Source organism: Astatotilapia calliptera, chromosome 23 (assembly GCF_964374335.1).
Source record: "Astatotilapia calliptera chromosome 23, fAstCal68.1, whole genome shotgun sequence".
In the NCBI taxonomy this organism is placed as follows: domain Eukaryota; kingdom Metazoa; phylum Chordata; class Actinopteri; order Cichliformes; family Cichlidae; genus Astatotilapia; species Astatotilapia calliptera.
In genome coordinates, this window is record NC_137443.1 from 7,917,981 (window position 1) to 7,941,768 (window position 23,788).

The 23,788-nt window shown below is 40.8% G+C and overlaps 1 protein-coding gene across 3 annotated transcripts in view; it reads left to right on the forward strand.

The window, feature by feature from the left end:
• Positions 1–23,788, forward strand: part of usp24 (ubiquitin specific peptidase 24) — a 31,343-nt gene that overhangs the window by 5,503 nt on the left and 2,052 nt on the right. The window contains exons 8-64 of one of the 3 annotated variants that reach the window (XM_026157653.2): positions 646–711; positions 1,528–1,602; positions 1,891–2,049; positions 2,142–2,256; positions 2,420–2,523; positions 2,723–2,830; positions 2,933–3,028; positions 3,171–3,332; positions 4,507–4,608; positions 6,766–6,873; positions 6,961–7,110; positions 8,441–8,572; positions 9,067–9,178; positions 9,264–9,340; positions 9,468–9,608; positions 10,126–10,179; positions 10,265–10,398; positions 10,537–10,603; positions 10,709–10,819; positions 10,902–11,000; positions 11,138–11,311; positions 11,406–11,491; positions 11,744–11,852; positions 12,038–12,193; positions 12,317–12,414; positions 12,619–12,714; positions 12,800–13,022; positions 13,129–13,291; positions 13,526–13,687; positions 13,815–13,885; positions 13,977–14,137; positions 14,220–14,281; positions 14,471–14,662; positions 14,765–14,879; positions 15,123–15,267; positions 15,372–15,491; positions 15,599–15,724; positions 16,053–16,151; positions 16,232–16,314; positions 16,400–16,541; positions 16,622–16,741; positions 16,855–17,069; positions 17,816–17,940; positions 18,025–18,166; positions 18,501–18,651; positions 18,759–18,854; positions 19,393–19,496; positions 19,586–19,699; positions 21,037–21,244; positions 21,352–21,441; positions 21,783–21,885; positions 21,992–22,110; positions 22,216–22,329; positions 22,408–22,473; positions 22,576–22,642; positions 22,720–22,798; positions 22,978–23,053. In XM_026157653.2, the coding sequence (XP_026013438.1) occupies positions 646–711; positions 1,528–1,602; positions 1,891–2,049; positions 2,142–2,256; positions 2,420–2,523; positions 2,723–2,830; positions 2,933–3,028; positions 3,171–3,332; positions 4,507–4,608; positions 6,766–6,873; positions 6,961–7,110; positions 8,441–8,572; positions 9,067–9,178; positions 9,264–9,340; positions 9,468–9,608; positions 10,126–10,179; positions 10,265–10,398; positions 10,537–10,603; positions 10,709–10,819; positions 10,902–11,000; positions 11,138–11,311; positions 11,406–11,491; positions 11,744–11,852; positions 12,038–12,193; positions 12,317–12,414; positions 12,619–12,714; positions 12,800–13,022; positions 13,129–13,291; positions 13,526–13,687; positions 13,815–13,885; positions 13,977–14,137; positions 14,220–14,281; positions 14,471–14,662; positions 14,765–14,879; positions 15,123–15,267; positions 15,372–15,491; positions 15,599–15,724; positions 16,053–16,151; positions 16,232–16,314; positions 16,400–16,541; positions 16,622–16,741; positions 16,855–17,069; positions 17,816–17,940; positions 18,025–18,166; positions 18,501–18,651; positions 18,759–18,854; positions 19,393–19,496; positions 19,586–19,699; positions 21,037–21,244; positions 21,352–21,441; positions 21,783–21,885; positions 21,992–22,110; positions 22,216–22,329; positions 22,408–22,473; positions 22,576–22,642; positions 22,720–22,798; positions 22,978–23,053 (6,744 nt within the window). The remainder of the gene's footprint in view (positions 1–645; positions 712–1,527; positions 1,603–1,890; positions 2,050–2,141; positions 2,257–2,419; positions 2,524–2,722; positions 2,831–2,932; positions 3,029–3,170; positions 3,333–4,506; positions 4,609–6,765; positions 6,874–6,960; positions 7,111–8,440; positions 8,573–9,066; positions 9,179–9,263; positions 9,341–9,467; positions 9,609–10,125; positions 10,180–10,264; positions 10,399–10,536; positions 10,604–10,708; positions 10,820–10,901; positions 11,001–11,137; positions 11,312–11,405; positions 11,492–11,743; positions 11,853–12,037; positions 12,194–12,316; positions 12,415–12,618; positions 12,715–12,799; positions 13,023–13,128; positions 13,292–13,525; positions 13,688–13,814; positions 13,886–13,976; positions 14,138–14,219; positions 14,282–14,470; positions 14,663–14,764; positions 14,880–15,122; positions 15,268–15,371; positions 15,492–15,598; positions 15,725–16,052; positions 16,152–16,231; positions 16,315–16,399; positions 16,542–16,621; positions 16,742–16,854; positions 17,070–17,815; positions 17,941–18,024; positions 18,167–18,500; positions 18,652–18,758; positions 18,855–19,392; positions 19,497–19,585; positions 19,700–21,036; positions 21,245–21,351; positions 21,442–21,782; positions 21,886–21,991; positions 22,111–22,215; positions 22,330–22,407; positions 22,474–22,575; positions 22,643–22,719; positions 22,799–22,977; positions 23,054–23,788) is intronic. The other 2 variants (XM_026157654.2, XM_026157655.2) reach the window with 2 other exon arrangements.

A 23,788-nucleotide genomic window follows, 5' to 3' on the forward strand; every position in this document is an offset into this window, starting at 1 on the left:
TTAATAAGGCAAAGACTCATTGCACACCACAGTTGCACTCTGCAGTTGCAGTGGGAGCTCAGCAGAGTGTGTAAGCCGTTAGATCCCTAACACACTAGAGGCACATTGGATGATGGTAAAAGTGAAAGTAAAAAAAACGAGTAGTGCTCACTTCTCTATTTACTACCAAGGGTGACACATTCATTTGTGTGCTTTGAGCAGGAAGGCATGTAGGGTGGAAGGGTAGAGTTGGAAGGTGGAGGAGAGGGAGATACTTGCAGAAGGCAGAGATGGAGGATAGTCAAAAAACTGACAGGAACACAGGAAGCTTTCATTAGCCTCTCTTGATTTAGCAGTGAATGACAAATGACAGCTGGGCTCTGGTATTCGATACTCATCTACGCATGTGTTAACAGTCACTCCCTCTCGCTCACATGCACTCATGTGTTTAAATGCAGGTTGATCTCTACCCTACACATTTTACATCAGGAGGAGTGATGTTGTGATGCCATAAAAAGTCTTGCACACATCTGTTAGTGAGTTTTAGCAATGCTTCAGAGTCAGTGAATTATTCTTAAGACAATCAAAGCTGGTGCTGATAAATTATTTTCCTCCCTTTCCTTTCTTTCTTGACTTGTTTATACTTTTTTTCATCTGTCCATGCAGTATGTATCTGCTCTAGTCCAACCCCTCGGAGTTTGTGCTGAATACCTTAACTCCAGTCTTGTCCAGGTGAGCTACCTTATCTACTCTCCCTGACACACACACTAAATGATGCTCACTATACATTTCTACCTTAAAACAATGTCTTAGCCCTTTAATGGCCCCTTGTAGGATAAAGTGAGGACTGGCCTATGTGTCCTAAGCTGATTTCGATTAGTGTCAGACACTTGGGTTGGGATACTTATGCACAGCTCTCACATGTAGCACCCAGAAGGATATTATCAAGTTCAGACACATTCAAACTACTGTGTTTTAAGCAAAGGAGCTAACTGGATCAAGGCAGCATACACTCACTGGTGGGCATTATGATTGCTGGTAAATCTAGTTTTCCTTCTATTTGCACTTCAAAGTCACAGAGACTTTGTACCAGGAAGCTGCCGGGTTAAAAACCTGCTAATGTCTAATCTGACTGTGCTGATATTTATGTTCTCACATGGATCTCTGCTGGGTGGTAGAGAAGTTCAAGGCTGCAGTGCATAATATGTGACAGGGTGTTACATACACTTTTAACATCTAATGTTAAAAATGGTCCTCTTAAAAATAGCAGTACAGGTATGTACACACATGGACACACAGTTGTAGAATCTGGCCTGTAATTGCTTTTTTTTCCTCTGCCAGTAATATATATGTGTATATACATTGTTTGTCTGTGGCTCCGTAGTTTTGTTCCAGTGATAAAATCATCGCCTGTGTTTATTACATGACACTTCTACCCCATTCTGATTTATATTCTATTTTTATTTGCTGTATCCTCTTACTGTTTTGCTGCTCCAGTGGTCCATTTACCCCACAGGGATCAACACAGTTTCATATTGTTTTTCCTAGCCTATGCTGGATCCAGTCATCCACAAGATGATCACATATGTACAAAACCTGGAGGAGAAGGACCTTAAAGATAAGGTAATTTATACCTCCTTATAATTTTAAGAAAAAGAGGACAGAGATGAATGTGTTCACTGCCCTCTTAGTTGTGCTACCCAGTAAATTTGAGTTCAGAATGAATATGGGACTGGTGACTTTTGTTGGCACCTGCTAGATCATATAGTATGAATAAACTGTCTTAGAAGACTATGGTAAGTGCAAACACTGCTCATCTTGAGTTCAGGAAACTAAATTAGTGTGGAAATGGTTCTTTTATTGAAACTTCACAAGAATTTTATGACTCAGTCAAATGTTATTCAACCCTAGCGTCTGGTGAGCATCCCGGACCTGCTGTCAGCCATCAAGCTATTGTGTATGAGGTTCCAGAGGGAGTTGGTTACTGTGGTAGATGATCTCCGGCTGGATACGCTTCTACGTATGCTCAAAACACCCCACTTCTCCACTAAGATGAACTCCCTCAAAGAGGTCAGCTCAAAAAGAAGATTTTAAAGTATTTCTTTCTGAGTGCTTCCATTTCTGAGCTCATGTCAGACTATTTTTGTATGCTTGTCTCTCAGGTGACAAAGTTAATAGAAGAGAGCACGGTTTCAAAGTCTGTGAAAAACGCCATTGACACAGATAAACTGCTGGACTGGCTTGTAGAGAACTCTGTCCTGTCAATAGCACTGGAAGGTAACGATGTTTGTTAAAACATAACTTACTAGAGTTTTGATGAGTGCTTGGCAAAACACACAGACATAGTTAAACGTAGTCACCACTGACATAAATTTAAACTGAGAAATCGGGAAATTAAGATTTCAGTTTAACTTTGGCTGATTCATTCTTTTTGTTCCAGGTAACATTGATCAAGCTCAGTACTGTGAGAGGATTAAGGGAATCATTGAGCTGCTGGGGAGTAAACTGTCACTAGATGAACTCTCCAAGATCTGGAGAATACAGGTAAGAACCATTTATATCTCAACTGCATGTGTTATTACATATTTATTATTCATTCTGATCGGTTTTATCTATTTATAACTCTTAAAGAAAATCAGTAAACTGCACTGAGTGCTTTTATATGTGCATATCTGTAAGTATGTGACAAATACCTGTCAGCTCAGTGGATGTATTGATTTCTTTTTGTGTGTGACCATCTCAGGCGGGTCAATCATCAACTGTAATAGAAAATATTCATACAATAATTGCTGCTGCTGCTGTGAAGTTCAGCTTTGACCAGCTCACTCACCTCTTCGTTCTCATACAAAAGGTCAGCGCTCACTCTCTGACATTTTGATAAAATAGGTTATATTTGAAGAGATTTCTACATGTGTGCGTGATATTTATGTTAACATGTTTGCATGATATTTAGAGCTGGGAAGTTGAGAGTGACCGTGTAAGGCAAAAGCTGCTCAGCCTGATCGGGAGGATAGGCAGAGAAGCTCGCTCTGAAACCACAACAGGAAAGGTATGCTGTGTAAATGTCTTTTTGTCAAAGGTAGGCTCATTCAAAAGTAATTGGAGAAAAAACAGGTAAAGATATTGTGAAAGGTTTTGATATAAGGATGTTCCCTTGAGTCAACCTTGTCCTTGTGTGTGTATCTGTCCAGGTGCTAGAGGTGCTGTGGGAACTGGCTCACCTCCCCACCTTGCCTACCAGTCTAGTTCAGCAGGCACTGGAGGAGCACCTGGGGATTCTGAGCGATGCCTACGCTGTTAAGGAGTTGGTGAAACGCAGTTACATTATTAAATGCATTGAAGACATTAAGAAGGTGAGACAGACAAAGTATAGTATTTTCTTTGTTTACTTGGGCTCTTGTTGGGGTTTAGCATTTCATTGAGCCGGTGCTTTAAAGGTGTTGTTTATTTTGTACACACACAAAGAAAAAACTGGGAGCATTTGTCACGAATCTTAAAACTGCAGCTCAGCAGTTTTAATGAAACACTAGACAGATCTACTAGATATCTAGGTCTTTTTCTGCCTTCAGTAACAGTTTTACTGCATGTTAGCATTCCCTTATAAGTTTGTCAAACTCTTGCAATACAGTGTACCCCACTGTAATGAAGGGAGTCTTTCTTTTTAAACAAGTACCCATCTATCTAGAATAATTTATTTTTAAACTTTTTTTATTAGTTTATATTTTTGTCATTGTCTGCATCTGTAGCACCCTCTGTGGGTATCTGTAAATGCAGGTTTTATAATTAGTTGATTTGCTGATACAGTCAGTTAATGACTATATTGTGAAACAGTGGTGTGACTGAACTGTTAAGTAAACTACTCTCAAAGCGTGGAAAATGTGGTAGATAACGTTATAAACTGCAAGTATGTGAGGAATTTATGCTTCATCTTGCCTTTTCTAAATGTGTACTTTATATGTCATTAATAACTGTGTCAGTAAATTGGTACTGCACATCCTGGCTGTCCAACATGACAAACTGGTTCACCCTAGAGAGGACACACGCAGATGCTCATACTAAACGTGGCATATGTTCAATAGTCCTGGTGAGCCTCAGGATTCTGTCTTAAATGCTCAATTTCTGATATTTTTATTCTACTTTGAAATCTTTGTGATATATTTAATATGGTCTTCTCAGCAGCTTCACCCACCTGCTATTCAGATCTTTTTCCTTTTTGTTTCTCTGTTTATTCTTTTGTTAATTTCGTATGACAGTTAATAAGAAGAAAATAGGCTTTAAGGGAGGGGGAAGGGAACTAAAACTGACAGTGGACAAACTGAGCCACAGTACAAGAAATGGAAATTGGCATGATATATCAGTTGCATGTATGCTTTTCCTATTTTGAAATTATATACAATAACCATATTTTAAAATGACTGCTGGACTGACTGTTGCCACACATGGAAGAAAATATGTGTGTCATCCTTGGAAATCCTGCTTGTTATTTGTGTACAAATATCCCACTTCAAATGATATGTATGTCTCTAGAACTTCACTCAGGAAGACAGTAAAGGCAACGAGACTCATAGCTCATTTCATATTGGCACTTGGGGCAAGAAGAAATCTAACTCACTGGCCAAATTAAAAGAGGTATCCATTATGATTTATATTTCCACTGACTGGTGTGTATCCAATCTTGCTGCTTCAGTCCTGGCATCCAATCGTGGAGGAGGGGGTTTGACCACAAAGGGGTTTCGTTGGTCTCAGGTTGATAATTTCACAGATGATTGCAACATGAGGTTGTTTGACCAGGTGTATGTTAATCTTCTGCTTGCCTCACTAAGAGGGCTTTGGCACTCGCTAATGATTACACAGTGGTGTTGGTCTTGTCTTGGGTGAACGCTTGTGGAAATAAATGAGTGATTTATCTGCTGGATGACTGGTTAGCTTTGGTGGAAATTTTTTACTCATGCGAGGACTCTAATCAGAACCATGGATACCCAAGTGAGGCTTTTGTTTGATATTTGGCCTTTCACATTAACCCTCATCCTACCAGCATATTTGACATACATAGACCTGGGGTCCTTGGGGGCAGCAAGGATCATTAATTGCTATTGTGACTACCAGTCACAATAGCAAGATTATAATACTAGCAATATTTTTTTCTGCTCAAAGCATTATTAGTTATGTGTCCTATGTCATCTAAAAAGTAGATCATTATTAGATTTTTGTAAAATTGCATTTTATCGCCCAATCCACACTAAATACTCAAAAGCTTAATTGATTCTGATATTCCTTAGTTTTCAGTAATTTTAAGTAAACATCAATTGTATTGTAGTTATATGACGAAAGCTGCTGGATCTATTTTGATCCCAATATAAAATAATTGAAATAATTTCTCCAATGCATTCTGGGTCTTCCCCAAAGTCTCCATTATGTGCTCAAAACACATCACCTAGGAGGGGGTTCTACTCTTACCTTTTCTCAATGACCAAGCTCCTTGCTCTGTTTCTGAGGCTGAGTACGAATCCTCTTCAGAAGAAACTGATTTCCACTGCTTGCATCTGTGATCTTATTCTTTCATTTACCGTACTACCCAGAGCTTGTGAACATAGCTGTACTTTTGCTTTCACTCTCAGCTCTCTTTTCACCACAACAGATCGGCATAGCATCCACTTCACTGCCAAGACCCCACCAATATGTCTGCCAATCTCCTTTTCCAGTCTCCTCTCTCTTGTGAACAAACCCCAAGATATTGAAAGTCCTCCACTTGGGGCAGCAGTTTGTGCCCAAGAAGGAGTCGGCGTCCCAACTAATTTACACTCGGCATCAGATTTGATGCATAAATATGAACAGAACTGGTAACAAAGAGCAGCTCTGGAAGGGATCAGCACCCAATGAGAGAGACTGACTTATTGCTGGCAACACAAAACCTAAAGCTAAACCCTTACTATAGGCAGTTAAAGCATACAGTTTGCGTCATCATCAGCGCGTGCTGGCATGTAAAAGGAGGAACAAAAAGTTGCTAGCTTCCTGTCTGTGTTTCGGGAGCAAAGTAACACCTTTTTCAAGTAGATTCTTCCAGCACAGTGTTGGACAGGCACATCAGCAGTAGAGGTTTCTTAACTCCCAGGAGACTCATTCTTGCTCAAATCAACTGGTGTTTGCAATATAGCAGTAACATAACCAGAGCATTCCCCAGCTGTTTCAAGCAGATTTGGCGATGTTGCTAACGTTCTGAAAACTTTCAGTGTGGGAAGTTTCCCCATACAGACAATGAATGCAGCAATGCCATTCTTGTTCTTTAAAATGACTAACAGAGTTCCGCTTGGTGGCTAGGTAAATTAATTTAGGACCCATGGCAACCATTACCTGAGATAAGTAGTTCCTGCATAGGTGCAAATGGGTACTTTTGACTGAAATCCCTCATGACTCCAAAATATTTGTATTTTTTAAAAAGTGTTCATCAAAGCAGAGACAGGAAACAGATTTTAAATCATTATCAACGTCATTTAAAAAAACAAAAAGCAAACCTGAAACACTAGGATGAGGGTTAAAAGTGGCAGATTTGATCTTCCGTGGTTTAAATCTCTGGCTCTGATTTTCCTTTTTCCCTTCTTGTTTTAACAACGCCCTTAATTACAAAAATAGTAAGTCTACGATGACAAAACAGTTACATAAAATTAAAAGTGATTCATAAAGATCATCGCTGACCTCTATTTTTGTAACAAGCGTCTGTGTTTGCTTTGTGATTTAGTAAATATCATCATCTGATATGCACGCATGTGTATCTATTTATCTCAACAGGCTTCACAGCAGAGCAGTCCACAGGCGGTCTGGGTTGTTCCTGCTCTCCGTCAGCTGCATGAGATAACCCGTTCATTCATCAAGCAGACATACCAGAAACAAGACAAGGTGACACATAAAAACATATATAAATGCACACCTGAATAATCTGCTCTACGTTGTGTTTAAGTTAACATTCCCTCTGTCTCCCAACAGAGCATCATCCAAGACTTGAAGAAGAATTTTGAGATTGTCAAACTAATCACAGGATCCCTTGTATGCTGCCATCGACTTGCCGTGACAGCTGCTGGTAACAGCGGCCTCTCAGGCTCAACCCTGGTAGATGGACGATACACCTACCAGGAGGTATGTCTGTCTTTTTAATTTAAAGGTGACCTATAATGCTCATTTCCAACCCTATAGAATCCATGGACTCGCTACTAGATTAGCAATGCATGACTCATATTTCAAAATAATCCTCATTCATTTCACACTGGGTCATGCTAATTCAACCATTGTCTAAAACAGGCTGTTTTAGCTCCCTCACAAACAAAAGATTTAAACAGCATGTGGGAACAGTTTACATTCTCACAGCTAGAGCTGTGTGCGTGAGATGGCCATATTAGGGATATTCGCTCTCACTGACATCAAAAAGTGATGTCAGTGAGACATCCCTGAGAGCTTTTCTTGATCAAACCCAGAGTTCCTCTCTGATATATCCCATCCTGCTGGGCTTGAAGCTGCTCTCTTTTATCACAGTGATTCACAGAAATTTGAATATTTACAAACCTCAAAATCCAGGTTAGATACTCCAACTTTTTTTTTTAACCCAGGATGTTTTTCGTGATCAAACTGTCATCATTGTAAAAACAAACACAGCAATGTGGTTTCATCCTCAGATCAGTTTAATGTATAATAAGAACATGTGCCTGCCTTATAACAGTGTGACTCTTTGAATATAAAGGCAAATGTCAGGCTGCAGTAACTTAACATTTACTGTTTAAATAAAGAAAATCTATATACAGCGACACATAAGAGACTGATCAGTAAACAGTCATTTATCATCCTGTGATCCACCACAGTAATGAACACTCAGGTTACTGTTAGCTTCATGCAGGGAAATGTGTGAATATTTATTACTGAGGATGATTTTGATAGTGTTGAAATTACATTGTTGAATATAGGCTGCACAAGAGTTAAGTTAAAATATTTACACACTTTGATACCCAGATATTAAATGCTGCTGAGTAAGATTTGTAAATGTATAATAGATAAAGGAAAAATATTTTAAAAAATAAGATAAAAACCTCAACATCTTTTCTACTGCTAATGACCAAAACCATTATTAAGGGATTTGACTAGTGACTATAGCTTCATAAGTAAAATATCTGCTGGATGCATATTTTCCATAGTTCCTGTCTCCTCTGTTTGCCCCCCCAGGTTACAACTGAAAAAATGTATTTAAAAATCAAATAAAATGTGTAAATGACCTGAGTACACTGACTAAAACGTAATAGCCTTCTGCTCCTCCTGGGAGCTGTATTGCTAGATATTTTTGATTAATTGCATAATTAGAAATTAATGTGGGTAATATGCAAGTTTCCCTTAGCTGGAATGAGGTTTACACCTGAAGAACATAATGTTACATATTGATAGTGTTACAAGATAACACATTTCTCTTTCAATATGTCTTTAGTATCTGGACAGCCACCTGCGCTTCCTGGCCTTCTTTCTCCAGGAAGCTAGCCTCTACCTGGTCTGGAACAGAGCCAAGGAGCTGTGGGAGTGCCTGGTGTCAGGGCCGGATGTTTGTGAACTTGACCGTGAGGTATAAAAACAGTCATTGCAAATGAAACCTTGCCTTTGGCCATTTGTTTATCATTGCAGCCTCCTTTCTCTGGATAACTGATCTGGAGGAATGCACAAACTTTACCTCTTCCTTTTAAAGCACAATAAAAGGAATGTTCATACAAGTTTTAAATACAGAGCAAGCTGGCAAGAAAGTGACATCCATTCTGTTTAGGTTTCTCAATGTATCATCCAGTAAAGTTTAGCTTTATCAAGTGCTTCTTTGTATGAGAACAAAAAAAACAACAAAAGGACAGAAAGAACTGGAGGCAGGTTTCTGCCCTTTCCAATAGTATGAGATCATTCTGGGCACAAGTGGTTAGAATCAAATGTTTAACTACCTCCAGCCTTTAACAGATCATTCATTTAGTCTTTGTGTTAGGCTCAGTTTGGTAGAACTCAAGCCAGTCCATCTCATTTGTCTCTAAAATTCACTGTAACTGAGATTAACACAGTGTGTTTCTGTGTGTGCAGATGTGTTTTGAGTGGTTCACAAAAGGGCAACATGACCTTGAGAGTGATGTTCAGCAGCAACTCTTCAAGGAGAAGATCTTAAAACTGGAACCCTATGAAATCACCATGAATGGTGAGAGATACTCTATGGTGATACATTATTGACCCACAGCAGTGGATTATAAATATGTATTTAACATGTTTTGTATGTGTTTCAGGTTTTAATCTTTTCAAGACCTTCTTTGAGAATGTCAACCTTTGTGATCATCGACTAAAACGCCAAGGAACTCAGCTGGTCAGCTTTCATTTTCTCTCTTTTGATCCTTAGTACACAGTGAACCATTCAGCGTGCAAAGGAAAAGAATACTGAAATACATCTTGGTTGACATTTAGATTTAAAGTATTATGTGCTTTGATTTCAGTGTGTGGAGCGCATTGACTTGGCAGGGATGGACTTTATCTGGCGCATCGCCATGGAGACCCCTGATGAAGAAATAGCCAATGAAGCAATCCAACTAATTATTACATATAGCTACACCAACCTCAATCCCAAGATGAAGAAGGTTTGAGTATATTTTTGCATTTATTGCTCTGGCCTCTTAATTTTAGCACTGCTTCTAAAGAGAGTGGAAGTGTCATTTAACAGGACAGTTCACATTAAAATCAGCAGCAATGTCTCTTTACATGATCCCAAAAAAAGTCATTACCTTTATTGTGAGCAGTTTGGTGTTGGAATTAATTCCTTTCTAATGAACCTATTACTTTGAATCCCCAAAAGGATGTGCTCTCTGGTTCCTTTATATTCTAGACAAGGCAGTCATCTCTTTTCCCTCTATCCAAAACTGGGAAACTCAAAGCAGAACAATTTAGGTGGATAAGTTACACGGACCAGAGGGAATATGCATATTTTATCCTGGGAAGAATTTTCCTTTTAAGATGCTGCAGACTGCCTATTGTTTTCACTCCTCACTTTGATGAGAAATGATCAGAAGTATTCCAATAATAAAAATTGAATTACTGCTTTGTGGCTGTTTTTGAAACAAAGAAATCACACGCAGAAATAAATCTTCCTCCTCACAGGATTCTGTGTCTTTGCACAAGAAGTTCATTGCTGATTGCTACAAACGACTAGAGGTAAGCTGTTGAATATGTTACTAGCATGATTGTGCCATTTCACAGAAAGTGGGATCCAGCAGCACATTTCTTGTTCTTCTTTTAGGCAGCCAGTTCGGCACTGGGTGGGCCTACTTTGACACATGCTGTTACTAAAGCAACCAAGATGCTGACAGCCACGGCCATGCCGACTGTGGCCACATCTGTACAATCACCATCCAGGTACAGAGGGGGGTTTGGGTAAGAACATAGTTACTAAACCTATTAAAATACATTTGTGTTTATATAATTTATCTTGCATGTTAGTGATGGATAAAATGTTTTGAGTATAAATATGCTTGTTATTGTTGAGACGCTTCTGTGAATTTCCGCCTCCAGATCCACTAAGCTGGTGATAATTGAAAGACTGCTGCTGTTGGCTGAGCGCTATGTCATCACTATAGAGGTAAGCTGTGCACTCTGTCTCCAAGGTTTCATTACACGTGTAAATAAAAATGATTATGCTATAATGGGTTTTTTTAACCTCATGTTTTTGTGTATTTCTGTGTAGGATATGTACTCAGTTCCTCGCACTATTCTACCTCACGGGGCCTCTTTCAATGGACACCCTGTCACTCTTCACATCACCTACGAGTCAACCAAAGACACTTTTACCTTAGAGGTATTATAAACTTCTGCCCTTTTGTGCACAGTTCAGGTCTTCAGAGGAAATGGCTAATTTTACTCGTCTGTCTGTTGTACAGACTCACAGTAATGAAACAGTAGGAAGTATCCGGTGGAAGATATCTGAGCACTTGAGCTGTCCGGTGGATAATGTCCAAATCTTTGCCAATGATAGTGTGGTAAGTGTTGATGATTCAGTGCAGTGCCTGTCTGGGGAAGGTCGTCCACTATCCTGTTGTGTGTCCTTGAACAAAATTAATTTTGTTTTGTTTTTTCTCTCACATTGTCCTTTTACTGCACCTCCAACGTGTATTAGTTGACCATGAATCGAGACCATAAGCTGCTGTCTCAGCTTGGCTTTAGCGATGAGCAGAGCTTAACTGTGAAGAGCTCAGGCACTGGCACTCCCTCTGGCAGCTCCGAGTCCTCAGCCTCTGCCTCCAGCAGTTCCAGCTCTGCTGTCTTCAACTCTGCTTATGCCCTAGAGCAGGTACCATCATAGACATGGTTAGAACTGCAAATTGTGCATCCATTAAACTTTCCGCTGGTTCTAATGCAAAGTGCGTACATTTCTGTGTCTCTAGGAGAAGTCTCTGCCTGGAGTTGTGATGGCTTTGGTCTGTAATGTGTTTGAGATGCTTTACCAGCTAGCAAACCTTGATGAGTCCAGGTAAGGTAATATTTCTTCCATATGACAACAGAAGACGCTATTTAGCTATTTACATCACCTCATTTTGAAGCAATTTGTGTAGATACAAAAATGCATAAAAACATAGACAGAGACTCTTGCATGCATGTTTAGCTGGGTAAAAAGTGATTGGTAATTAATATTTAAGTCACTACTATTTCATAATTCATGTATTAAGACCAAAGGCAGTTAATAACCCTTTTTATGTATTTGGATATTTCTTGTACTTTCCAGGATCACTCTGCGTGTGAGGAAGTTGCTGCTGCTCATTCCAACAGATCCTGAAGTACAGGATGCACTTGACAACTTTGTTCCCAAAGAATCCAGCGTCTGGAGCCATCAGGTTACTTGAACTCTTTTCTTATTAACAGTGCTTAATGCAGAACGATAAACCTCTGAAATTTTTAATTTTCTGCTTTTGGAGGAGGGTTTATTATAAGTCTAAACAAATTTCTCTTGTGTGCATTTCTTTGCCTTATCCGTTGTCTGAGGGAGTTATTTTCTATCTTTTGTGTATCTTTTCTCTAGAAAACGCTCTTCACCCTCGGCCAGGGTGCAGGCTCTCGTTCTCCTTCTATGTCCTCCAAGCAGCAACATCAGCCCAGTGCTGCTTCCATCTTGGAGTCCCTTTTTAGATCTTCAGCCCCTGGCATGTCCACATTCAGAGTGCTATACAACCTTGAGGTATATTTAAACGTAAAACCCCAAATACGTATATAAATGCAAAATTCCCTGTTTTAAAGTTGACTAAGCTGCATGACATCAGTTTTCATCTCTTTTCCTTTTTCTCTCCTATGTCTTTGTTAGGTGTTGAGTTCAAAACTCATGCCCACATCTGATGATGAGATGGCCAAAACAAGCAGCAAATCCTTCTGTGAGAATTTCCTGAAAGCAGGAGGCCTCAGGTAGCACCACAAACAACAGACCTTTAAAACAATTGCTGTTCTTTGTTTGCTTTGAGCCACTGTAGGAGGTGTCAGCATAGTTGTCAAGCTACATTATACACCAGTACATATATTCCACATGGCATATGCTTCTATCCAAAATGCCTTATGGCATCTTTTTATTTTTAGTCTTGAGTATTGTGTTTCTGTTTGTCACCTCTGCAGTCTGGTGGTAAATGTTATGCAGAGAGACTCCATCCCATCAGAAGTGGACTATGAGACCAGACAAGGGGTCTACTCAATCTGTCTTCAGTTGGCCAGGTGCAATACATGTCACAAACATACAAGGTTTATATAATCATCACATACTATGCCAAACTTCTAACTGAATGGGCTTTGTTTGCAGGTTCCTTCTGGTTGGTCAAAGCATGCCTGCTGTACTGGACGATGATGTCATCAGGGATGGCGATGCGCTATCATCTCGGCCGTTTCGTAATGCTGGGCGAGCAGGGCGACAGCTCTCTCTATGTGGCACTCCAGAGAAGTCCTCCTACAGACAGATGTCTTTGTCTGAGCGATCATCCATAAGAGTTGAAGAAATCATACCTGCTGCACGTGTCGCTATTCAGGTATGGTAGAAATAATTTCAATTTTGAGGTTATTTCTAGGATAAATTTGGTGTCCAGTAAATGTAAAGTACTCCAGATGCTCTATCTGCTGCTGTTTCTTTTATAGACCATGGAAGTGGGGGACTTCACTTCCACAGTGGCCTGTTTTATGCGTCTGACCTGGGCGGCTGCAGCAGGTCGATTAGATCTAGTCGGTAGCCCACAGCCAATCAGAGAGACGCATGGCTCTCTTCTGCCCCAGGGAGTACGCACTAGAGTCAGCAGCACTGGTGAGACAAAGAAAAAACAATCATTACACATTTTGTCTGTTTGTCTCTGTAAGTCTACCAAGTAGATAACTTATGGTGTTAGCTACATGTTTTTCAGTCAGTGGATGTGGCTTGTACAACTTCATTTTTAATTTATGACTAATGCTGACTGTTGGTTATTAATAGGTCACGCTCAAAATATTTTACTGAAACTAAACCTAAAGAATTGAAAGTAAATGTATTTGTGTTTTGCAGGGAGTAACTGCAGCTCCAGTAGCGAGGGCGAGACCACACCAACAGCATTGCATGCAGGGATATGTGTCAGACAGCAGAGTGTCTCCATCAAAGATGCCATCATCGCTCGCGAGGCTTTGTCTCTGCTGGTTACCTGTTTGCAGTTACGCTGTCAGCAGCTGTGTAAGACTCCTGCAGGCGTACAGACAACACTACAAGATCACAGTCTCACTTTTACTGTGTATTGTAATGAGATATTCTGTACTGTGTCCAACAGGCTGTAAATCTTGTGTTTGGTTTCTTTCTCCAGCTTCTTTTTACAACCTGCCCTCTGTCAATGATTTTATTATTGATATTCTGCTCGGATCTCCCAGCGGAGAGGTAAATAACACACTCAGCAAATAACAGAAGAAATGTATTTCAAACATTATATTATATTTACTTATCTTTTCTATGTTTCTTCTTCTCTCAGATCCGCCGTGTGGCTTGTGATCAACTGTACACTTTGAGCCAAACTGACACATCAGCCTTCCCTGAAGTCCAAAAACCTAACTTGTTCCTCCTTTCAGTTATCCTGACTGCTCAGCTCCCGTTATGGAGCCCCACATCTGTCATGAGGGGGGTCAACCAAAGGTATCTAATCAATAAAGCACAAGGTGCAAAATCCCTAAAACATATGCAGACATCATGAGTTAGTGTTGGTTTTTGTTTTCAGATTGCTGTCCCAGTGCACTGAATACTTTGATCTAAGATGCCAGCTTTTGGACGACCTAACTAGTAAGCCACAGTTACACATTCCTAAATATGAAGTTTTGTCCCTGATTGAGGCTCTGTTGTAATGCAGACCTTACAGACTGCTTTTTCACCAACTAAAGGCCAGTGAATCACACATTTGCTTTCTGCTCCTTTCTTTTTCTATCCCTCCTTTCCTTCCTCCCGCTTCGCTGCATGCCTCACCTCCTCAAGCGTCAGAGATGGAGGTGTTAAAAGTGAGCGCAGCCACCATGCTGGAGGACGAGATCTCTTGGCTTGACAATTTTGAGCCTAGCTGGAGCTCTGAGATGGAGACCAGCGAGGCAGATAACATCCTCCTAGCAGGGCACCTCAGACTCATCAAGACCTTGTTGTCTCTCTGTGGCAATGAGAAAGAACATCTTGGTGAGCAAACACTGAGTATACATGCATATCCACACCTATCCAATGTATATTCTATTTTATTTAGGACACAGCTGTTATGTAATGTTGTAACTTTTTGTCCAGGTCCATCTCTCATCCAGCAGTTGCTCGATGACTTCCTGTTTCGAGCCTCACGCATCATTATCAACAGCTCCAACCCTACAACTTCCCCGGCCCCCAGCCATGATTTCCACCCAAAGTATGTATTCCTTTCCTTCCAATTAGTTTCATTTTTTCTCTGTTCTAATCCAACTTTTCATTTTTTAAGATGTGATTTTGAGAATCATTTTGTGATTTCATATAAAAGGGATCTGCTTTTTTTGTTTGCTTGTTTTTTTTTTTTTTTTAAGTAATGGGTAAATCCCTCCATTTTGCAAACAACATTGTGTGTTTTGTAGTATTCCTGATAGCGGTATTTAATCATTTCTCTGTGTGTGATTAGGTGCAGCACAGCCAGCAGCAGATTGGCAGCCTATGAGGTGCTGGTAATGCTGGCAGACAGCTCTCTTTCAAACCTACAGCTCATCACCAGAGAGCTGCTGTCCATGCACCACCAGTCAGATCCTTCGCTCTGCAAGGAGTTTGATGTAAGACACCGGTTAAAATAGAATTAATTGTAATCATGTTTGGTGTTGCATGTAGTCTGACAGTGCTTTTGGTGTGAAAGTAACTCTTTCTTCCTTTCCTTTAGTATCTACCCCCTGTAGAGAGCCGTTCAGTCTCAGGTTTTGTTGGGTTGAAGAACGGTGGAGCCACTTGTTATATGAATGCTGTGTTCCAGCAGCTTTACATGCAGCCCGGCCTCCCAGAGGTACACTTTCAATGAACTGTTTACTTAATTTTTTTTTCCATACATTATGTGATACTTAGCAGTAACACCAGTATCTGTGACTACAATACCATGTTTTTTTGTTTTAGGCTTTCCTGTCCATTGAAGATGACACAGACCAGCCTGAAGAGAGTGTTTTCTATCAGGTTCAGTCTCTATTTGGCCATCTGATGGAGAGCAAACTCCAGTATTATGTACCTGAGAACTTCTGGAAGGTAAAAGTCTGTTCACTGTTAAATCATTTAGAAACCAGAGACAAAGTTCTATTTTTAATTTGCAAGAGGTTCTGCACAATCTTGGAGTTCATCGCTGTTTCTTGTATTTTTTTTTTATCATGTAAAATTATGTGGGGGGTTTTAATAAGTCCTAATGATGGACCATGTTGTGCTGTCTGTAATCATTATGTCTATAAAGTCTGTGTAACACATATAGAGTTTGTTATCTTGGATAGTGACACAACTGAGTGTCATTAACTAAAGTGACAAAACTCAGTTTATCAATAGATATGTAACTGTATAAACATGCATAATATTTCTGTTGCAGATCTTCAAGATGTGGAACAAAGAGCTATATGTAAGAGAACAGCAGGATGCCTATGAGTTTTTCACTAGCCTGGTGGATCAGCTTGACGAACATCTCAAGGTATAACTCACACACTAAAGAAACACTGTCGTCACTTGATTAGAAACTTTAATTTGTCAATGACAAACTTTTTCCACCAGAAAATGGGTCGAGAGCAGATCTTCAAAAACACATTCCAGGGAATTTTCTCTGACCAGAAGATCTGTAAAGACTGTCCTCACCGGTGAGCCACAGGTTTTTACTGTGTAGAATTTACCAAATCTTTTTCTTTATGCATGAAATTTGACTCACAAACATCCTTTGCACAGATATGAGCGTGAGGAAACATTCATGGCACTGAACCTTGGAGTGACCTCTTGTCAGAGTTTAGAGATCTCATTAGACCAGTTTGTCCGAGGAGAGGTGCTAGAGGGCAGCAATGCCTACTACTGTGAGAAATGCAAAGAGAAGGTCTGTACACTCCCCTTCATGCTTTTATACAGCACTGACATCATATGTGCTTATAAGTGTTAGTGTGTGTGTTTGTACAGAGGACCACAGTGAAGAGGACATGTATCAAATCCCTGCCCAGTGTTCTCTGTATTCACCTTATGCGCTTTGGCTTCGACTGGGAAAGCGGACGGTCTATCAAATATGATGAGCAGATTAGGGTATGAAGATCAAACACTTGTACCTAATAAATCACATTTCCTAATATTGTTACAGCCTCCTTAACTTTAATGTAAATGTGATTGGGATTAAGGTTGTTTCCATTGTTTCACAGTTCCCCTGGGTGCTCAACATGGAGCCCTACACTGTATCTGGAATGGCTCGTCAAGACTGCAGCGGAGAGGGAGGCGAGGGGAGAGGCGACGGGACCTCAGGAGGGTCACCCAGGAAAAAAGTCACAATTTCTGAGAACTATGAGCTTGTGGGAGTTGTTGTCCACAGTGGTCAGGCGCATGCTGGCCACTACTACTCTTTTATTAAAGATAGACGGTAAGAGACACTGTAGTCAGTCTTACCTCATTTCACAGGAATCGTTTTCTAATGGCAGAGCTATGTGCTTTTCCCAATTGTATTTTTCCTTCTCTTTGCTACTTTACATAAGGAGTACCTAACCAGCAATTGGTGGAATACATTAATTGGTTGCTTTAGTTTTCCAGGCAGAATTTAGAAGACCTCCTTGGGTCTTGCATATGAATGCAGTATCAGATTTTGTATGGGCTCCTGGATTAGTTTGTAAGCATCTCCAGATGTCTGGCTCTGGAAGGCAGTCGTGCTTACTGGAGAAGTGGAATGTAAAGAGCCCACAGAAGCTTGTATTTGGCACCCTGCTCTCACTCATTTTCTTGTTCCTTTCCATGCTTAAGAAATTCTGTTCTCAGGATGATGCTTACTTTCCAGGAAATCAGACACATTCTGAAGCTGTTTTTTAGTCACTTATTGTTTATGTCAGGTAGGGATCTGTGTGGGTTTAAAGCCAAGAACAGTGACATAAAAACTTAGCAGATGAGCTGGATAGATGCAAGCGAATACTGTGATCTGCCAGTAGGTTAATCTGGTGTGCTGTCCATATAGTGCTGGGTACATACATGAGTGAAGATCCTGTTTTTTTTGCTTGTAAGCTTTTTAAGTTTTTGCATTAGGTTATTATTTAAACTTCATAGAGTTTCCAGTATGTCTCTCTTTCTCCTTTATCTTCTCAAAATCCTTTTTTGTCATCCATCTTTGTTTACTAATAGCGGTGGTGCGCGTGGTCGGTGGTACAAGTTCAATGACAACGTGGTAGAAGAGTTCGATATGAATGACGAAACTTTGGAGTACGAGTGCTTCGGTGGGGAGTATCGTCCCAAGGTTTATGACCAGTGTAAGTTGCTGACATTACTTTACTTTATGTGGATTAGCAGTACACACAAGTACAAAATCTTAAATAACTTTGATGTATGCTCAGCCAACCCTTACCCTGACGTGCGGAGGAGATACTGGAATGCCTACATGCTGTTTTATCAGAAGATCAGCGACCAGAATTCGCCTGTTCTGCCCAAAAAGAGCAGAGTCAGCATCATGAGACAGGAAGCTGAGGACCTTTCACTGTGAGTCAAATTTCCATATGTACCACAGTCACCTTGTAAACATTCTCATTGGACTGTTGAAAATGCATCTGTCATCTTTTCATACATCCATGTGCAACAGTCAGCAAAATGTCACCGCAGGCAGTAGGTGATAGATTTGATGCTGACAGTTAAAGACTTATTTACAAAGACTTCATTTATATGCATTATACAGAAACTTTAATGAAACATCACGGATGTTAATCACATGATGCGAGTCATATTTGTATATGAACACTGTCAGAAGAACAGCAGTTGGGAACGGCTCCAGTGCATTAACTATTATGAACCATCTATGTTGTCTCTTTATTCCCAGGTCTGCTCCATCTTCTCCTGATGTTTCCCCACAGTCCTCTCCACGCCCCCCAAGAGCCAACAATGACCGTCTCACTCTCCTCACCCGTCTGGTCCGCAAGGGAGAGAAGAAGGGCCTGTTTGTAGAGAAAATGCCCGTCAGCATCTATCAGGTAAAGCAAAATCTGCCTTTACATGAGCTAAACACGAGTTATATTAGAGAGAGAATTGCTTTAAATATTCATAGTTGTCTCACCGCTTTGTTTGTGTGTTTGTGCAGATTGTGAGAGATGAGAATCTGAAGTTCATGAGAAACAGAGATGTCTACAACAGCGACTACTTCAACTTCACCCTTTCCCTGGCTTCAGTCAATGCAGTATGTTTCTCTGTTGGCTTGTCTAATTATACATAAACACAGACTGAAGATACACAACACTTTAAGCTTCATGTATTTGACGATTGTAATCAAAAGACATAAAACAAGTTAGATAAAAGTTTTCTTCCACATATTCAGCAGTTTGTTTTTCTCTGGTACTTGAAGTAGATGCAAGTAAAATATTGGATTTCACCTTTGGTCTGTGTTTACACAACTGAAAAAACAGTGTGTATTTTGCTTTTCTGAGGCAATGCTTTTATTGCAGGTCAGCATTTTACAGTAACTGCACTTCCTTATAGGAATCAGAGTACTGTTCACCTTTAATGACAGATCGCATTCTGCCATTAGAGAGAGATACTCTGACATACATGAATGATAATTATTTAAATGTTGTGAGTGCTGATGCAGAATGGAACCCACAGCCATTGCAATATTACTATTATATATACTATAATGCAATACCATAGTGTTTATATACATAAAATAACATGCAGTATGATAATCAGTGATGTTTTAAAAAGCTGTGTTCCTTTTGCAGACAAAACTGAAGCATCCAGGCTACCAGCCAATGGCCAAAGAGAGTCTTCAGCTGGCTGTTCACTTTCTGTTCCACACCTACTTGCACACCAAAAAGAAACTCAGGTGATTTCACTTGCATGCATCCACATGTGTTAAGTTTGAGCACCTTCATGAGGAGCAACATTATATCTGTATTTGTGTGTCTCTTGCAGGGTGGACACAGAGGAGTGGATGGCGACAGTGGAGGTGTTGCTGTCTAAGAGCAGTGAGGCATGCCAGTGGATGGTGCAGTACCTGGTGGGACCAGAGGGCCGCGAAATCGTCAAGTTAGTACATTCCTGCCAACTAATTAACCCACAGGGCTGTTGTCACATTATATTTCTCATGACTAATATGAAATATTGAAACAATTTTCTACATTGTTTAGATAGCGATACTATATTGCTGCTGCTTGAAAGTGGAAATGACAGGGTACAGTTATGTCTGCATCAGGTGTGGATGTTGGGAGTTCGCCTTGTAATCGGAAGGTTGCCGGTTCGAGCCCCGGCTTGGATAGTCTCGGTCGTTGTGTCCTTGGGCAAGACACTTCACCCGTTGCCTACTGATGGTGGTCAGAGGGCCCGGTGGCGCCAGTGTCCGGCAGCCTCGCCTCTGTCAGTGCGCCCCAGGGTGGCTGTGGCTACAATGTAGCTTGCCATCACCAGTGTGTGAATGTCTGCGTGAATGGGTGGATGACTGGATATGTAAAGCGCTTTGGGGTCCTTAGGGACTAGTAAAGCGCTATATAAATACAGGCCATTTACCATAATCCATGTTTGTAGGACTGCTTTTGCAGAAGCTTGACCTAGGTTTGATCAGTACAGCATTTTTGTAGCTGTCCTAGTGATATGCGATACTTTAGACTTGGCAGCTCCAAGCATTGCGCCCTCATTCTAATCAATGCACATTCAACTCTCTGACCAGGGCCAAATAATTCCGCTTTGATTATTTTTCCTACAACGCCTAAAGCTTTACTAAATATATAATGCCCACACACATTATCTCTGGAGTGTTTTAATGCTATATAATTTATTATATTTGCACACTTCATCAGTATAACTGCAAAAGTCTTGGAGCATACTTACAGTTGCATCTTTACTGACAGTAGAGATATTAAACACTTGTGTGCTTGGTGCTCACTGACTTAATGCTGATTGGCTAAAAAAAAGCAAGTCCTTCTCTGGAATGTAAACATTTAGAACCACGGGATAGTTTCCCAAAGCGTGTGTTTGGGAGAAAGGTGTTGTCTTACACTACTTGATGTTTAAGCATGGGGTGATCATATGATCCTCAGACAGGATTGGTTGTCGAACATCGGATGTTTTGGGCAACAGTACACCACAGCTGCCTTTACATACCACACCCCTCCCCGTAGAACAGAGGTACAGATTGTCACACTTAACTATGTGCCTCAAGGCCAAAGCAGCCAGAACTGTTAAACAAAGTACAACAAAGAAATTTCCCACATGAACAGTGTTGCAGACTTGTCTGTCCTTTCAGATTTTATCATAAGATACTGAGTGTCTTATGATAAGACATTAGACATGTTAATTGAAGTTCCTGCCTTAGAGGTTTATTTCCCTTCACTGGAGTGCTGATATTGATGGTTTTGACATTTCCTTAGGGTTTGTCTGTTGGAGTGCAGTGTAAGAGAGGTGAGGGTGGTGGTTGCATCCATCCTCGAAAAGACTCTGGAGAGTGCACTTCAGTTTGGAGATCCAGGACTAGACAGTTTAACAGATGCTCTGCTCTCCTTACTGGACAAAGATGTTCCTGAGAATGTGAAGAACTGTGCGCAGTATTTCAACCTCTTCAGCAACTTCGCTCAGAGGGTAATTCTTCAAAATTGAGTGTTTAAGTACAAGCCATTAAATTTAATGACTGTTTGATTTCCTGAGTGTTCTCTATTTTTCGTTCACTCTCTCCCTCCCTCTCTCAGGGTTGCGGTCCTTGTCAGTTGTTGTTGAAACACTCGGCGTATCGCCGGATGCTCATCTTTCTGTTGGGCCCCAATAGGCAGAACAACCAGGTACAGTTTACATAATACACACTGCGTGTTTCATATGTTTGTCATTCTTAATGTTTTCACTTTAACTCAACTTTTCCACTCACTGAATTACACTCAGGAAACAAAGTGTAAGTTTTTTGCTTATCCAACACTGAGTTGCAGTGGTAACAGGTTAAGCAGGTATTCCAGACATCCTTCTCAATAGTAACAGTTTAGAGAGATCCCAAGTCATTCCCAGGTAAAATGAGGTATATAATCTCTCAAGCGAGTTCTGGGTCTGTATTGAGGGCACTTCTCAGTTGGGTATACGTAGAAAAAACCTCCAAAGAAAGGCAGAGAGGTTTTACTTTGTGTTTTTACAGAACCGAAGGTGGAGTCCAGCTCAGGCTCGGGAGTTTCTTCACCTGCACAGCACTCTGGCCCTGATCACTCTGCACTCTGACCTCAGCCCCCAGCGCACACAGGGTGATGCACCTAAATTTGTTTCTCACACTACTACAAATGTGCACCTACTGACACAGCCTGAGTCTTATTGTGATTGTTTGTTTATCACCTGTTGTTCCTCACGTAGCTCCCGGAGGGCTTAAGCTGCGCCTGAGTAGTGTCCTGTCCTCCACCCCTCTTCTCCCTCTCCATGCGGACATCCTTGCCTCACTCTTTACTCCAGAAGGACAGCCTTACCTTCTAGAGGTAAGATAAAAACCATCAGTTCAATGTTTTACTTCTTCATTATTAAATAGAAAAGACTCAGAAGCTCTTTGATTGACAATTTTGTCAATTGTAAATACCCAACAGGTGATGTTTGCAATGCGCGAGTTATCAGGCGCACTGTCTCTCCTGATAGAGATGGTGACCTACAGCTCGTTCTGTAATGAGCCCTTCTCTCTGGGAGTTCTGCAGTTACTCAAAGTAAGAATCTCTGAAAAGCAGCTCAACCACATTTACTCCACAGTCAGTATGCACTAAATTGTTTTGTACTCTTCACAGACACAGCTGGAGACAGCTCCACCTCATGAACTGAAGAACATTTTTCTGATGCTGCAGGAGCTTCTAGTGAGTAACATCCTTCAGTGACCCTTCCTCTGTTGATCTTTCATGTTGCGTGGTCACTATGACGTCTCACATTTCCTAACTTCATTTAAATCTTTTCCACAGGTAGTGGAAGACCCTCTGCAATCCCAGAGACTCAAGTATGCTTTTGAGTCAGAGAAAGGTCTATTAGGTATGTCTGTTGTTTTGTTTTTTCCTATTGACAACAGTGTACAAATCCTTGTAGCTCATAATGTGTTTTCTCCATAGCTTTGATGCAGCAGAGCAACAATGTGGACAGCAGGCGCTGCTACCAGTGTGTTAAGTTCCTGGTCACATTAGCTCAAAAGTGAGTACATGCGGTTTAGGGATCAGACTTGGGCAGAAAAATATTTGGTTGTTATGTGGGGTTTTTTTGTTGTTTTTTTTCCCCCAGTGTGAACTATTATCAACTGTAATAGTAGTAGTATTAGCAGATTAACCTACCAACATAATTCTGACCCTGCTTTCATCCCTCCCACTCTCCAGGTGTCCTCAAGCTAAGGACTACTTCAAGGACTTGTCTGGTACCTGGAGTTGGGCGGTGCAGTGGCTCCAGAAAAAGGCAAGCCTAAGAAATACTGTAGGACCACCTACACCAGCGGTCCCCAACCTTTTTTGCGCCACGGACCGGTTTATGCCCGACAATATTTTCACAGACCGGCCTTTCAGGTGTCGCGGATAAATACAACAAGATCAAACTAGTACCGTTACCGAAAAAAAGAAGATTTATTCATAACACACGTGAAAAGACCCAGGAAAACAGAGTTAATGATAAAAACGATAACAAAATAACGCTGAAAACCGATAAAAACCCTGAAAACCATACATTTCACACCTGAGCCTCAACTCTTGTGGCCCAGTACCAAACGACTCACGGACCGGTACCGGTCTGAGGACCGGGGATTGGGGACCGCTGACCTACACTACATGAACAAAAGTACAGGGCCACACCTCTTAATCTTTAAAGTGACATGTTTTCAGTCCCATTGCACCCAACATTTCTAAACATTTGGGAAAGAAGAAAATGTTTCAGAACCACAACAACTCAGCCATGAAATGGAAGATCACATAAGGTTACTAAGAGGAGTTGCATAGTGCTTAAGAGATGCCAACACTTGATGATTCAGTAACTGCAGATTTCCAAACCTCCTCTGCCATGAACATCAGCTCAGTAACTGTGGGCTGGGAGCTTCATAGCCTGGGTTTCCATGGGCAACCAGTTTCTGTAGGTGGCCCAGTACGTTTATCCATATAGTGTACATCACATTAGTGTGAGGCATTTTTGGCTTTTGTAATT